This window comes from Nylanderia fulva, unplaced genomic scaffold (assembly GCF_048542155.1).
Source record: "Nylanderia fulva isolate GAGA-0341 unplaced genomic scaffold, ASM4854215v1 Scaffold1, whole genome shotgun sequence".
In the NCBI taxonomy this organism is placed as follows: domain Eukaryota; kingdom Metazoa; phylum Arthropoda; class Insecta; order Hymenoptera; family Formicidae; genus Nylanderia; species Nylanderia fulva.
The window spans coordinates 4,773,428-4,788,487 of NW_028189192.1; the positions used below are offsets into that span (position 1 = coordinate 4,773,428).

Here is a 15,060-nt window from a genome sequence, read left to right on the forward strand (position 1 = left end):
TCGATAGGTTGATATATGTTCTACTGTATTCTTCATAGGTTTATTTATTCCTCTATTTATTTCCTAAGATTTACAAGATTTAAGAGATCATATAATTTAGCCTTAGATTCTGCACTTACGTAGCTTACACAGGTGTTCTTTTGAAACAATATATATTATTGATATTTTAATTGGAATAGCTTTGTGCTCATAATTACTGTGTTTATAAGTTTATAATATATACATTACGCGCGTATATAATATTTACATATTCGTGTCAATATAATCTAATTATCTTACTAATACATTAATGATTTTTCAATTTACAAATATAATTAATGTAGCATATCTTAATAAAAATTTCTTACAATTACAACATATATATTACATGCTGCATATCACCTACTTATTGCACTCATATATTTTTAAAAATACTATGAAATTTAAACATATCTATAGAGTTTAAAACTTAAAAAATTTACAAAGCTATATGCAGATAAACTTTATGCAAAAGTTGCTTTTGATGTGTCACATTTAGAAGTAAAATATATTAATATCATAAAATACTAAAGTTATTAAAAATAAAATTAGGAATTTTTATTAGCATAAATGACACAAGTTCTATAATTTTTACTGTCGTTCGCAAATTTTAAATAAAATTTGAATAAAAAAATTTTTAAATTATCTTAAATTGATTTACTTTATGTATGGAAATAACATATGTATATTTTATTAAATATACTTAATCATAAAATAACAAAAAATCACTTGAAATTAAATTCTGCTTTTGCTTAAGAAAGCTTAGAATTCTTCTGCTTTAAGAACAGCAATTTAAACTTATTACTTTGTAATAAATTATATGAACCATATGTACAAAATTTATGAGATACAAATGGAATGTAGAAGGCTCTAAAAAGTGGATGCGACCTGTAACATAAATAATAGATTATGTTAGATATGAAAGCAATTACAATTAACTTGTATTAAATATATGAATAACATTTTTAAACTTACTTTGATGCATCTAGAAATCTAGAAGATTTTACAATAGTGAAATGATTACTTAGGCGAGAATAATTCGGTTCTAAAGTTGTTTCAGTTCCTATATCCAAATCTAATAGAAAATGGCACTTATCTACATTAAACTAAAAGCAAAAGAGAGATTGAAAGAAAATTGATAAGAGAGAATTGATATAATTATAAAATTTAATAATTTATAATATCTTGTCATTAAATAAGTACTTACATAGCGTGATAATTCCTCTCTATTCATATCATTAAAATGTGCTTGGATTATACTTGTTGCATTTTCATGATCTAGAAAAGGTTGTGGTAATTGTCCTTTAAATTCAGACTTCAAATATTGTAACTTCCAACTAAAAACAGTTTAACATTATATGTAAGAATAATACAATGGTATTAAATTAATACAAAATATGTATCTGCAGTAATATGTAGAAGAATTAGAAAAGAATTATTTTTTAATTAATTCAGAACTATGACTTTTGGACTCACTTATTGGATGGAAAGAAAAAACTGCTTGGAAAACGATGCCACTCTTTTCCAATACAAAAATTGATATTAACGTCGTTAGGTACTTCACCTTCTGTTCCAAGCTTGTTAGCTTCAAACATAATTTCCATAGGAGCATAATATCCTAACATAATAAATAAATTCTATATGTTAAATAGTATAAACTATATAAATGATTAAGTATATAAATTGTTATTTAAATATATAAAAAGTAATATATATTATGAAATATAAAACCTTTATATATCGCTAACGATCTCGACAATCCCAAGAGGCCACATATTAGTATTGCCAGAACGGTAATATGTGTAGTATATTGTAAATAATGGCAACTTATATGTGACGAATTGAATTTCGTCCTAAGAAAAAAGTATAACTTTTGTACAGTATCCACTGCTATAGCGCCTGCTAAACAAATCAGAGGATATACTGGAAACAAGAAGCGTTCCTCCTGTTAACACATTCATCTTGTCAATCTCACCGTTTTCTGTTTCATAGGTCAATGCATTTGTTATATATTATTAGGTAATATTAGATAATAGAAACACACACATTTAAACAATCTAATTACACATTTAAAAATCTAAAAATTTGCATACTTTTTAAGAATGCAAAAATATGTTTTAAATGTGTATTCATTCTTTTCTAATTAATGTAATATATTATTTGTTATACATACTTTGTGTGATTGAAGGAAGAACACGATAATCCATAAATATAAAGGCGCTAGCGAATACCAATAAGAAAGGCATAAACGATCTCTTGGTCGCGCCGGCACGATCAACCATACTAAAAACTATAATATATAACAGTAATTTTAAAATGCTGTCAAAATATATCACACGTTATATAAGATGTTGCAACTGTCGCGCACTTTCGTTTAGAAAACGATTTAAATAAACATTTTAGAGATGCAAATAATTAATATTTTGCTTATTCGATTATTAATTTGAAATTTAATTTGACTTATTGTTAGTACCAAAATATCAATAGTGAAAGAATGCTGAAAAATATAGTATTCATATCTTTAGAAATTTGAGAAAAAATATTAATTAAAATTTGCTAAAGAATAGTTTACAAAAAATGCGCGACTACTAAGGTATTCTATATATGCAAAAATATACTTTCAAAATTCTTACTAAGCCCAAGGGTGCAAATAATGCGCCGATAAAGACAAAGTTGAAATTCAAAAACCCATTGACGATATAATAGCTGAATGGTTCAGTGCCATAAAGATTAGGTCCATGATTGGTAAAAACATTGTACAATATGATGTTTAATGGTGCGGCGACGAATTTGCCAAAGTATAAGGAATCCACCCATACAATTGGTATTCCAATTACAACAGCGGATATAATAACCCATTTTATAAATTTACTCCATTCTCGCCTGTGTATTAATATTTCCACAGCAATAGGAAGTCTAGAAAGTAAGATAAAGAAAATAAACTTTTCATTGTATCATAATATATATGTACTGTTTACATTACATATACAAATTACCCTAGTAAAGCAGCAAATGGCCATCCAAGTAATGAAGAAATGGCTGTAGCAAAAATAGCCAATTCATACTGACGAGCATACCAAGCTGCTATGGCTACAGTACTTAAATACCTGTGAAAACATTAATATAGATCAATTATTTATCAAAATCCATATATATATATATATATATATAAATTTCTTACAATATAATTAATGCTTACATTGAAAAAGATGATGGTAAAAATGCAGCGCTGGAAATATACATTCCAGAGCTGAGAGTAAGAAATGCTAATGTAAGCCTCGCTACATGAACTCCAAATTCACGACAGACATTTCTGGAAAATATAAGAGATTACAAGTCATAGAATAAAAGTAAGATTTGTATCAATTATAACTTAGACACAATATAGAATATCTATCATAGATAGTTTCATAAAAAAAACAAAACATACTTGTAAAAGTATACTTCAGATAATGCACAACCCACTGACAGGAAGCATCGTATAAAGTAGAAAACTAGTACAGGATTTGGTTCCAATAAGTAATGATAAACTTTTGCTGGTACCATGTGAATTAATAGATACATATATGAACGTAAGGCATATTCAGGACTATATTCCCATGTTTGTTGGCCTGTTCCATAGAGCAAGTAATGACTCTAAGACAATTCAGAAGATAATATAAATGCTATATTGCATAAAAGTATACGATATAAAAAATTAAGGAATAAAATTTATGATATAAATTTATATTTCATTCCTAACAATAATCTTTAATAATATGTTTTGAAAAAATTAACTTTATCTTTTAATTAAAATGGAAATCACAACTCTAGATGCAACAATGTTTATAAAAAAATAATTTAAAAAAATCTATATATTCATAAGCTTAAATGACATAAATTCACCGGTTCCCAATAATTGTAGGTTTCATCACAGTCTGTTATGTGACTCCATATAGCGGAGCAAAATCTTGCTGATAGTAACAGTTTGAAAGCTGTATCGTAACTAGGATAAATAAGTCCCACATCGGAAGATTCTTCTGGCCTGAAATGTATTTGTTTAATTTTTTGCTTTATACTTCTTTTACTTTCATATTTTAACTAGCATTATTTATATTACATGATACTTGGACAGGTTTGTGTTTTATAATTGAGGCTTGCAAAATTATAATTATTTTAAAAAATAATATAATGAGAATGTATATAATTTAACTTTCTGAATATATATATAGCATTATCTGCAATAATTAATCGAAAAAATATAAGTCAAATAAATATGCAGAATGTAGGATCTTTTTTGCTATTTTAAGATTCAGAAACTCACGTATCTTGAATTATAACAATTAAAAAAAATTAATACGAATATAATGTAAAATTAAAATTAAAATTTAATAAAAAATTAACATGAATTATATGAATATCATGAAGAAATATGCGTAATATTTGTTGTTGTCCAGTGTTTCCAATGCGTCACTGACAGGTTATTCAGGTTAACCGGTATACGAGTTGATGAACAAATTTCACGCACCAGAAATATTTATAAAACTGTTTAAAGGAAGGGAAAAGGGAAAGGGGAGAACATTTTATATACTTTGAGAATCTTCTTCCATTGATTTTTTTCAATTCTTTCTTCGACAAAACAAGCTGCCGCTGACGTTGATTAGGCGCCATGATCTTTTCGCGGACCTTATTCATTATGCATTTGCCTTTGCTCTCTCACTCTCACTCTTCTCTCTACTATTATCTACTGAGATCACTTTGTTAAAAAAAAAAGATATATATATATATATTTATCAATATTTAAAAATTAATACAAGAAAATATAAACAAAACCATAATTAAAATCTTTCATCGAATATTATTTTGCAAAATTAAAATTGCAAAAATTATGCTTATTTTTTTAAAGACAAAGATATTGAGAGAAGAAGGAAGAGACAGCTCTCGCCTCCATATGTCTATTTAAATTTAAACCTTTACAATATTCTTATATACATTTTAAACAGCATGTTTATAATTAAAGATTACTTCATATTTTAATTATTTGATGTATGCGCGTGCGTAAACATCTGTTATTTCCATAGCGATATAACAGATTGACGACAGACCAGACAATAGACAGATAATATATGTAAAAATGGAGATTGATCCAAAATTTACGTTCGTACCATTAAATCAGAAAAATTATGTTCTAATTAACGACAAAAATACACAAGAGTATCTTTGTAAATGGTAATATTAATATTTATTTATTTTAATATATAATACGATTTTTATACCGCGTAGATATATGCGTAATTATAATGTATATTTTTTATTCTCTCGATAAATGAATATAATGATTATTTTTAAGTGCATTAAAAATTATTTTATTCAGGGGTTTGAAAGGAAATTTTGTCATTCAAAATTTTTCGTTCAACGAATCATTTCAACAGTATCACAAATATCAGCTGGTTGATGTAAGTTATATGTTTCGTTTGTGAATAAACAAAAATAAAAATTAATCTTTTTATTGTGTAACAAAAGATTTAAATTAAATTAATTATTAACTATTAATTAAACAAAAGTGTGAGAAAATAGTGTATAATTATTCAACAATTATGTCTATATATATGTAATTTTTAATCATTATTAAAATTCATAAATTTGTAGGCGTTTTTTAAAGACGATTCAGTTGCAAAAGTGTTACTGTCTAAACAGGGAAACGCTTGGGTAAAGCGAGGTATTATATATTTGTAATTTTTTAGTAAAAATTTGTTATAATAATATTTAGCCTTTTTATGAACAAAGTTAGCCGAATAAAATAAAACATTTTTACCGTTCTAGGCATACGAGCATTGAATGTGGAAATAAAGCAAGTACCATGTTCCGTTCTAAGTATGTCTTTCTTTAATAAACTGAAGGATCCAGATAATGGGATAACGTATAGTTCAGGAACGATTTGTAAAAGATTTGATACGCAAGTAGAGGATTTTGTGGTATCTGATAATTTACGTGGTGTAAGAAATACCTTCCATTAAAAATAAGCTCTGTGTTAATATTTAAAATTATTTAATGAAAGTTTATTAAAGTTACAAAAATTTTATGGAAATGCGTTTAAATAATCTGCAAATTTTGAAATGTGTATTTATATGTCGCACATTATTAGAAATTTTTAATGCACATATTATGTTATTTAGATGCTCTTAGATGAGGAATCGGAAGAATATAATTTATATTCAGAAGAAGAAAGAAATGAATTTGTTTTTCGAATTTTTCAAATGCTCATTCTTGGCGGAATATTATGCCAATTTGAGGATACATTAGAGCCATATTTAGACGTTACTAAAAATATTTATAAGAATCTTATAAGGTTATTATCAGGATATTTACAATTAAATTTGTTTTCAACGAAATATAGAATGCGAAATTTAATGCAGCATTTATTCTAGGGTACAAAACCAAAGTGCTTCAAATGATTTAGTCGTAAGTACTTTGGTGTTAGAAGTAATTGCTAAGGATAGCAAAGGTCAAGATTATTTTCCATCTGATTCTAGTAAAAGGCAAAATTTTGCGTTCCTATTGATAGATGCTAATTCTCGTGAAATTACAACTTTTGTGCATCAATATGGCGGATATTGTCCTGTGGACTGAGAATCTAATTACATTATATATATATATATATATATATATATAATATATACTCGTATATATTTCATAATCGTATATATTTCGTTTTATTGCAAATATCATATTTATTATTCATCTTCTGCATATTTGCTTTTATTCATCATAGTATATTTGAAGATTTGATTGATAGTATATTATTAGCAAATAAAATTAGCATAATATAGTGTTTTATAGACACAAAAAAGTTCATATAAAATAATTTATGACAATCAGTATCAATAAATCAATATATATATATATATATATATTTCATACAAGATAATTTATTTAATTATAAATTGTGAGCTTAATTATATATATATATATATATATATATATATATATATATATACTTAATTGTGTTTATCTGCATTTTTTCTATATATAATTTAATTTATATATAATTACAATTTTTTTGTCGTATATGTGTGTAAAAAGAGTTTTTTGCTTAATTGAACACCACTATAGTATATATATATATATATATATATATATATATATATATATATATATATATATAAATTATATATAAGAATCATTAAATTCATTTGCAAAAGTTTTATTTATTTGAATTAACTTATATTACATACTAATATCATTTAGTTGTGGGCATTATATTTCGTCAAATTAAACATAAATAAAACATTTAAAATTAAATCTCTGCATAATTCTGTTACATATATATATTCACTTTATTATTGCCTTTTTGCATTTAATTAAATAATTTCTTGCAAAATATCTGTATCAGTATTCTGCTAAAAAAATCATGTACATAAATCTTGCAAATATATAAATAGAAACTTTCTCCATGTTATATCTATATAACACGCAGACTATCCATCAATTGATAAAATGAAATCATTAAATGTTTCATAAAAAATGAATTAAGTACAATTTTTAATAAACATATCTTTGAATAATTTGAACCAGTACGATAAAAATTATAATTGTAATATATTGGCACGATATAAATTCCGAACAGAGTTTAGAAATGTATATATGTTACAGAGATTTTATAAAAATAATATGAAGATTATAGACAATCGACAATTGTGGATAATCACTTATATATGTATTTTTATATTTTTTTATTTATCTATATGATTAATTATTAATATGAATAATTATTAATATGACAAATATAAATAATGATAATTTAAATAATTTTCGACAAATTATTTAAAAGCATCTATTACAATCTTTGTAACATATAGAAATACATATCAAAAATTTTATATACGTATATGTATATTGAAATATGATTGCTTCTACAATTGTCATTGATAGATATGAGAACTCTTTAGGAATGATATGTGCCACATGATATTCTCTTGATAATTCATTTAGCTAATTCGTCGATACGTAATTAAGAATTTAAAAATTTAAATGAACATCACGTATAATGAATAATTTAAATAATATATCAGTCTAACGTAGGCAATTCTGTACAGCATAAAAAATATTAAATCACAGCACTTTTCTTTAAAATTAAATAACGTTTTTCGCGTTATATAATTAAAATTGTCACTTTCTTTGATTAATATTTTGATGTATGTTTCTATGTACAGTATTGAAAACTATACTATATATAAAGATCCCTTCCTACCTACCCTTTACAATAGCAATATTTACGTAGATGAAACAGAGAATTTTCCACACATCTCGCTTGAGATCCATACATATTAATTCTGCTAACATCGGAAATCTATAAATAGAAATTATACATATATTCGTTGTAAAATATATTTGTATTTTTATTAGTTATACATTGATTCCTGAGCTTACCTTAACGTAGAAAGCATTTTCTGCGAGATTGTGAGTAATGCTAACTTCGAATAGCGCATTACCTGGCACTGTTTTCACTTTTAATTGATAAATCTCTGTCGCTACTTTTGTTTTCGCAGTAAAATCACCTATGAAACCGTCTTGATCTCCAGATTTTCGAAAATCTAATAAACCTGTAAAATATCGTAAACACATTAGCTTCTCTTTTATGATGATATAATTATCTTCTCTTGCACGCTATACCTTTGGTAGGTATGAGCTTAGCAGCCCATAGGATCTTGTCCAAATGTAATATCGCGCATATGTCATGATGATCCACAGTATAACCATTAAGAAATTGAACGAAATAATTGGCAGCGGCGACAACGTTCGTATCGTCGATCGAAATTTCCTTCCATCCGAGACAAGCACACCAATGTGGCTCTATGAATGCATCCGCGCATGTTCTGTTCAAGGGCACCTAAAGATAAAATATTACGTTAATTTAACCCATTTTATCTCTCATTTTCACATATATTTGATAGTACAAAAATTATAAATTCATGAATTGTGTTGCATAGTGTTATTAATAACGTATTGATTTAATAACAAATTTATTACTAGTTAAAAAAAATCAGGAATTATGCTTTATCATACAAAACTAAAAAATATCTTTGTGAAACTAATTCTATAGTGTTAGTAAACAATTTGTTTAGCAATGAATCAGAAAGGAAGAAGTAGGAAAAGTGATGGTAGAAGGAGTGAAGGAGAATAGAATAGTGGGACATAACACAGGAAGTAGTGGGGATATTCCACATAAGGGATTCATGGAATTAAGCATTAGTATGATTCATCTGTTACAGATACATGTCACAAATTCTCAGTTAAATTGATTTATTCTTTTAAAATTTATGCAAAAATTCGGTGTTTTTTTTACAATTACTTGAGATAGAACTCAATACTTGAACAAGAGGCATTTATGAAATATATCCCAGCCAGAAATGATATCGAATTGACATCGATTCGACGTCAATTTGATTATTCATTTCTGGCTGATATATATATATATATATATATATATATATATATATATATATATGTATGTATGTGTGTCTAAAACTATAATTATGTACATTATTGCATTAATTACATTAACTTACCTTATCAAATAAACTGATGGCTCTTTGACGTCGATCCCCATCTTTCGGTGTGTCAAAGTTACGTATGTTCTCCAATGTCTTGTGTACGTCAAACGGCGATGTTAAGTATTGTGTATTATATACAAAGTTTGCATATGCTTGTGGATGGCTTTGTTTAAACCATGGTGGAAAAATGAAAGAGAAAAACGGCAATCTTTCCTCTTGTTTACCTTGGAGAGTATTACGTATATCTGCAAATCTGCAAAATAAAAATAATGATTGCTTGCATATCAAATAGCTAATATGTTCATATAAACTCAGTAAAAAATATAAAACGTATTAATGTCATTTATATATATATATATATATATATATATATATATATATATATAATATTCAGACCTGTGTCCATGATCGCTCATCAAAATCAAAATGGTGTTGTTTAAATGTCCGAAATCGTAAAGATCTTTCACCCAAGAATATACATCGTTATCCACGACTCCGATATCATTGTAAGAATCGTGAGAAAGTTCACCATGAAATCCAAATACAAATTTTGGTTGATTTTTATACGTATTAAATATCGTTTTTATATAATTCATCATCACCTACGTAAAAATAATTAAATCAGTAATTAAATTAGCGCATTTCTTCTTTTATCTTATAATTTCTTTCTCTATTTAGATATTAGTTACGTAACATTTTATACATACCATATGACGCGGGATGCCAGCTATACAATATTTGTTATATGTTTTGAAATACGGAGAGGCGGCTAGATAATACGTGCGCATATAATGATGAGTCGGTTGTTCGTCAAATCCTTTTAAGCGATACGTGAATGTCCCGATATGCGGTACATCTTCCATAAAGCCTGTTATATATCCGTGCTCCTTATATTTATTCCATATCATGGGATACACGTTGACATAGTTCGCTTTGTTACCCATTCGTTTCCGCGTTTCTGGTAATTCAAGTTCGATCTTGCCAGTTAAAATTGGGATAAGGGCTTGTGGTGTACCATCTCCTACGATGTTGTATCCTTCTAACACTAGAGCATTTAATCGTTCTTTTATGAAATGATAAGTTTTCGGTAATTTACGAATAAATGTATTTCGCGACAGTGAATCGAAGCCAAACATAAGCACGTTTAATTTCAGGCCTGTGTTTGGCACATTGTCCCAACTATGTTGCTTCTCGACGTACGGATCGTATTTTACTCCGGCGAGTACACTACGCCACCTAAGCATATTCATGATCAGTGATCGAACAAGAACATTTGTAAAAATATAAGCATAAACAAATTAACTAACACGTCTCCATTTTGTGATTTGCATCTAACACTTGCAAAATCGCTGTCCTTCAAAGTATAGAAATCGTCAGCTTGTATACCATCTAACAATTTTACATTGTAATCATCTGTTCTGATAATTTCTGAAAAGAAAATATATATCACATAGATATTATATAGCATAATAGGAAATAACAGTATAATAATTTCATATTGCAACTAATTGATATAATTATCTCTATTAGCACTTAAATAATAATGCTTGTATATATATATATATATATATAATATAAAGAATATTATATTTATATTAAAATATAAAAACAATATTTTTTTACTCACCACTGAATATGCATATTATTCGTCCATGTTTCGTTCTTGCTTTATTAGTAATGACAAGTCTTGATCCTTCCACTGTGACCCAATCTTCAGGTCCACATGATAAAGGTGGCACATCGTATATAAATTTCATTATTTCTGGACTAGAGATATTTAATTGAGGTAATTTACACGCAACACCTTCTCTGCACAAACATATTAAACAAATAATAAATATCTATAAATAATATGACAACTATGAATAAAATGCATGAATTATCATATGCTGTGATTATATATTATTACTCAGATGTTGAATTATCAAATATCAAATGAGATTGTATTAAAATTTAAATATCATTGCCTCACTTTTTGAAAATAGATTATTGTATACATACCTCCCATAAGACTGTTCTGACTCTTTGATTAATTGTGATATGTGTACTCTGAAATTATTTGATAAAAATTACAAGATGAAAAATATATCAACTTGAATATTAAAGCAAAAACGTAAAATAAAATATTAAAATATTACTTACAATTTGTCTAAATTTGAAAGATCAGGTTCATTAAATCCTAATTCTGTTCTTATTACTTGAATGACACAAAATAACAGTGCTAGAGATAGTGCTGCTATTATACAACGACGAAAATGGCACGCCATGATTCTCATGTTTATTCACTTCACTATATTAATAATTTCTGTAAAATATAAAATGCCATGAGCTTAAGATTAATTAACGATACTTAATTAGGAAAAAATAAATATATCCTTTTTTCCTTCTTTTTCATATAATGTATGTTTCATATACTAATTGAATTTTCTTGCACATATTCAAAACAGTATATTTTTTGATCATTTATAAATATCATAAAAATAACATTTAAAATACTCAAAATAATTAATAAAGTATAATTAAAATATAATTTATTTTGATTTGTGATAAAATTAACAAATTTATTTAGCGTAGTAAGAGTTTATTCTCTCTCTCTCTCTCTCTCTCTCTCTCATTCTTATAACTATTTTAACTTTTTCTCTTACATGTTCAGATAGAAACATTTTTATAGAATATGACTATAGAACAATGTTGATTCCAGTCCACTGACGTTTACTGTATGAACCCTTACTTGCTACTGTCTGCTACAGGACATATCTTTTCTCATAACATGGACGATAATAAGATGATATATTGCTGATAGTGAGACTTTATGTACTGTTGCACAATATAACAGATGCAAATACTGAGTATTTTCTGATAATTGTCATAATCAATTTCAATATTCTTACTTGTTCTTTAGTATTTAGTAAAATAGTATATGTATATATGTAAAGATGTCTTTAATAATTTTTTAAATTATAATTAATAGTGACAATATGGATATTATTTAAATTAAATATATTGAAATAATAATTGGAGACTGACATATCGATATATATTATTTATGATGTTGATTAGATCTTTTTGTATATACAATTTTATTATATGTAAGAATAAACAAAGAATATTGAGAATATTATAGAATGTAATTATATAATTATAGCATCAATCATACACTTAAAAATCAGATAATAATTGAATGTTAAAAATTGCATTGCATCATATATACACAGTCGTTGTGCTTATCTAATCATGTACAGTTATGATCAAACATTTTGAAAACTCAAGAATTACTCCTTTATTTTCTTATCTTAATATTCATTCTTATCATATTTGTATGGTATTCATGAATACTCTCGTAGAGTTTCTATAAAAATTGAATGTAGATGTAATATTAGTAACGTGTAGAATAATTTGTGTTGCCAAATACATTCACATACCACTTGCGTATATGAGTATTTAAATGATCAAACAATAAAATTAAATAAAAAGAGGCCATAGACTTTTAATTGTAAAACATCACAGTATAATTAATACGTAAAACTGGATTCTGATATTAGGTACATTTGTTTTACATTAACAAACTTAGCAGACAGATACATAATAATTGCCTACAGAAAGACTTTACATATCACACACATGCATAAATATACAAAACAAAAAAGTATTACCTTTACATTATCACTCATAACAGGCGATTTCAGTGCAAATACATAAGATTAACATTCGACATTTGCAACAACAGACCAACACGATCGGAAAGAATATTGGGACATATATTAACAAGAGTCCAACAAAATTCTCATCGAAAACGATTCAAGACACAAGTTATAATAGTCTGTCAAGGTGTTCAGACAAGTGATATAAGAATCTGGCCTTTGTTTCGGTCCATGTTGCGAACTGTGCAATGCTTGACGCACGCGTGCAAAATACCGTGAGTTGCACGTTGAGGTTGAGGTCGAAAGTCGAAAGTCGAATGTCAATGAAAGATCGACCGATGGCATTATATATGTACAATTTGATTATTTATTAAAAAAAAATATTTCTTTTTTTCATCTCCTTTCTTTTAATATTTTATTTTGATTATAATATTTTCTTTTAATATTTTATTTTGTTCAACCGGGTCGATCGGGAAATTTCGGAGAATTTCGGAGAGTTTCGAGACTATACTATATATATATATATATATATATATATATACAATTTACGTGTGTAAAATCTCAACGATAAAATGCACAAAAATAGAATGGCTTTTCTGCAACAGAGAAAAAGGTAATTTTACATAATTTTTTGCTAAACTGATATTGAAAAAAAATGTTGAATTTAATGATTCTTAATTGTGACTTTATAATAATTTATTTGTAAACAATATGCAAACCACAAATTAATGAAACACGACTATTTAATATACTTATTAATATATAATAAATATAAAAATATAATTAATATTTTTATAAATCTGACACGTATATATAGTCTTATATGTTACTGAATAAATCAGTTGATCGCTTACGAAACGGTCGGGTCTTGTGCCAATACACGACAGGGTGCTGTCAACACAGCTGCATTACAGATACATAGTTACAATATGCTTACTAACTGCTCGATCGATCCGTTACGTTGAAAGTTCGTAGACGTTATGTCAGCAAAACAATTTGCTTTATATGTCAAAATGTTTTTATACATGTATGATGCAATACATAGAATTTTTATTACAAAAAATTACGCACAATATTTTCCACAAATTTATAGTAAGCGAAGTATATATTATATATATTACCATTCTTTTAACTCTTTTTGTTGGATATTGCACATATGCGTCTTTACTTTGCGATGTCCGGAAGGAAAGAGAGAGGGAAAGAGTATATTAAACATATGCAGGGACACATGTATAGGGAAAAAACCGCAGCTACGCCCATATTTCCTGGTTTATATATTATATGTACATACATACTCTTCTTAATGTCTACTTAATATATATCACTATAGTAAGTGCAATATTAAATTTTTTAATCGAGAAATTGCAAATTTTTAAAAATTTTATTATGTGTGTGTGTTTGAATTATATAGCTTTGTTTAATTTTAAATGTTCTATTTTAAAACACTATCTATTTTGTTTTAAAAATTCGAACAAATATATATGTATATAAATAAGTAATCATGTTTGCAACGAAGCTGTACAGAAAGAAATTATCTCTCGGAAATTATACTTTTATTCGGTATTTGTTTCGAAATATAATTATATAATTATATCATAATAATGATACAATAAATATTTATATATTTTTTCAGAGAGAGGGCGGAACTATAAATAATAAAATGATTGACTATACTAATAAAAGTTATTTAGCTAAAGGAGATATATTATCAATTATATTGTATTAATCAAAATAATAATCATGAAACAAAAATATATTTAAAAAATATTGAAAATTTTACTCAATGAGATTATTGAAATGTATTTTTTATATAATTATTATAAGTGCCAATATATCTATTAATATTTGTTGATTTGAGGAAATGAATA

At 26.3% G+C, this 15,060-nt stretch overlaps 3 protein-coding genes across 6 annotated transcripts; 1 reads left to right on the plus strand and 2 right to left on the minus strand.

The window, feature by feature from the left end:
• Positions 1-26: 26 nt before the first annotated feature.
• On the minus strand, positions 27-4,705 carry Alg9 (alpha-1,2-mannosyltransferase Alg9). Its single transcript, XM_029299498.2, has 12 exons — positions 4,589-4,705; positions 3,904-4,042; positions 3,449-3,654; positions 3,218-3,331; positions 3,015-3,125; positions 2,652-2,934; positions 2,192-2,308; positions 1,750-1,963; positions 1,495-1,636; positions 1,226-1,355; positions 994-1,124; positions 27-906 (listed from the first exon to the last, which is right to left on the minus strand). The coding sequence occupies exons 1-12, from the start codon at positions 4,690-4,692 to the stop codon at positions 771-773; spliced, it is 1,827 nt and encodes a 608-aa protein (XP_029155331.1). The 5' UTR covers positions 4,693-4,705; the 3' UTR covers positions 27-770.
• A 396-nt stretch (positions 4,706-5,101) lies between these two features.
• LOC114928448 (cilia- and flagella-associated protein 300) lies at positions 5,102-6,627 on the plus strand. Its single transcript, XM_029299660.2, has 6 exons — positions 5,102-5,226; positions 5,372-5,453; positions 5,647-5,716; positions 5,821-5,993; positions 6,174-6,346; positions 6,426-6,627. The coding sequence occupies exons 1-6, from the start codon at positions 5,132-5,134 to the stop codon at positions 6,625-6,627; spliced, it is 795 nt and encodes a 264-aa protein (XP_029155493.2). The 5' UTR covers positions 5,102-5,131.
• A 550-nt stretch (positions 6,628-7,177) lies between these two features.
• LOC114928398 (uncharacterized) lies at positions 7,178-14,381 on the minus strand. 4 transcript variants are annotated; one of them, XM_085480395.1, is made up of 12 exons: positions 14,314-14,358; positions 13,205-13,788; positions 11,694-11,856; positions 11,553-11,600; positions 11,179-11,360; positions 10,859-10,979; positions 10,259-10,787; positions 9,948-10,153; positions 9,567-9,804; positions 8,671-8,887; positions 8,428-8,600; positions 7,178-8,347 (listed from the first exon to the last, which is right to left on the minus strand). In XM_085480395.1, the coding sequence occupies exons 3-12, from the start codon at positions 11,825-11,827 to the stop codon at positions 8,249-8,251; spliced, it is 1,947 nt and encodes a 648-aa protein (XP_085336521.1). In that variant the 5' UTR covers positions 11,828-11,856; positions 13,205-13,788; positions 14,314-14,358; the 3' UTR covers positions 7,178-8,248. The 4 variants fall into 4 exon arrangements, with proteins under 4 accessions (XP_085336521.1, XP_029155385.1, XP_085336523.1 ...); XM_029299552.2 differs by lacking the exon at positions 14,314-14,358 and adding an exon at positions 14,047-14,254; XM_085480397.1 differs by lacking the exon at positions 13,205-13,788 and having other exon boundaries at positions 14,314-14,381.
• Between the last annotated feature and the right edge of the window lie 679 nt (positions 14,382-15,060).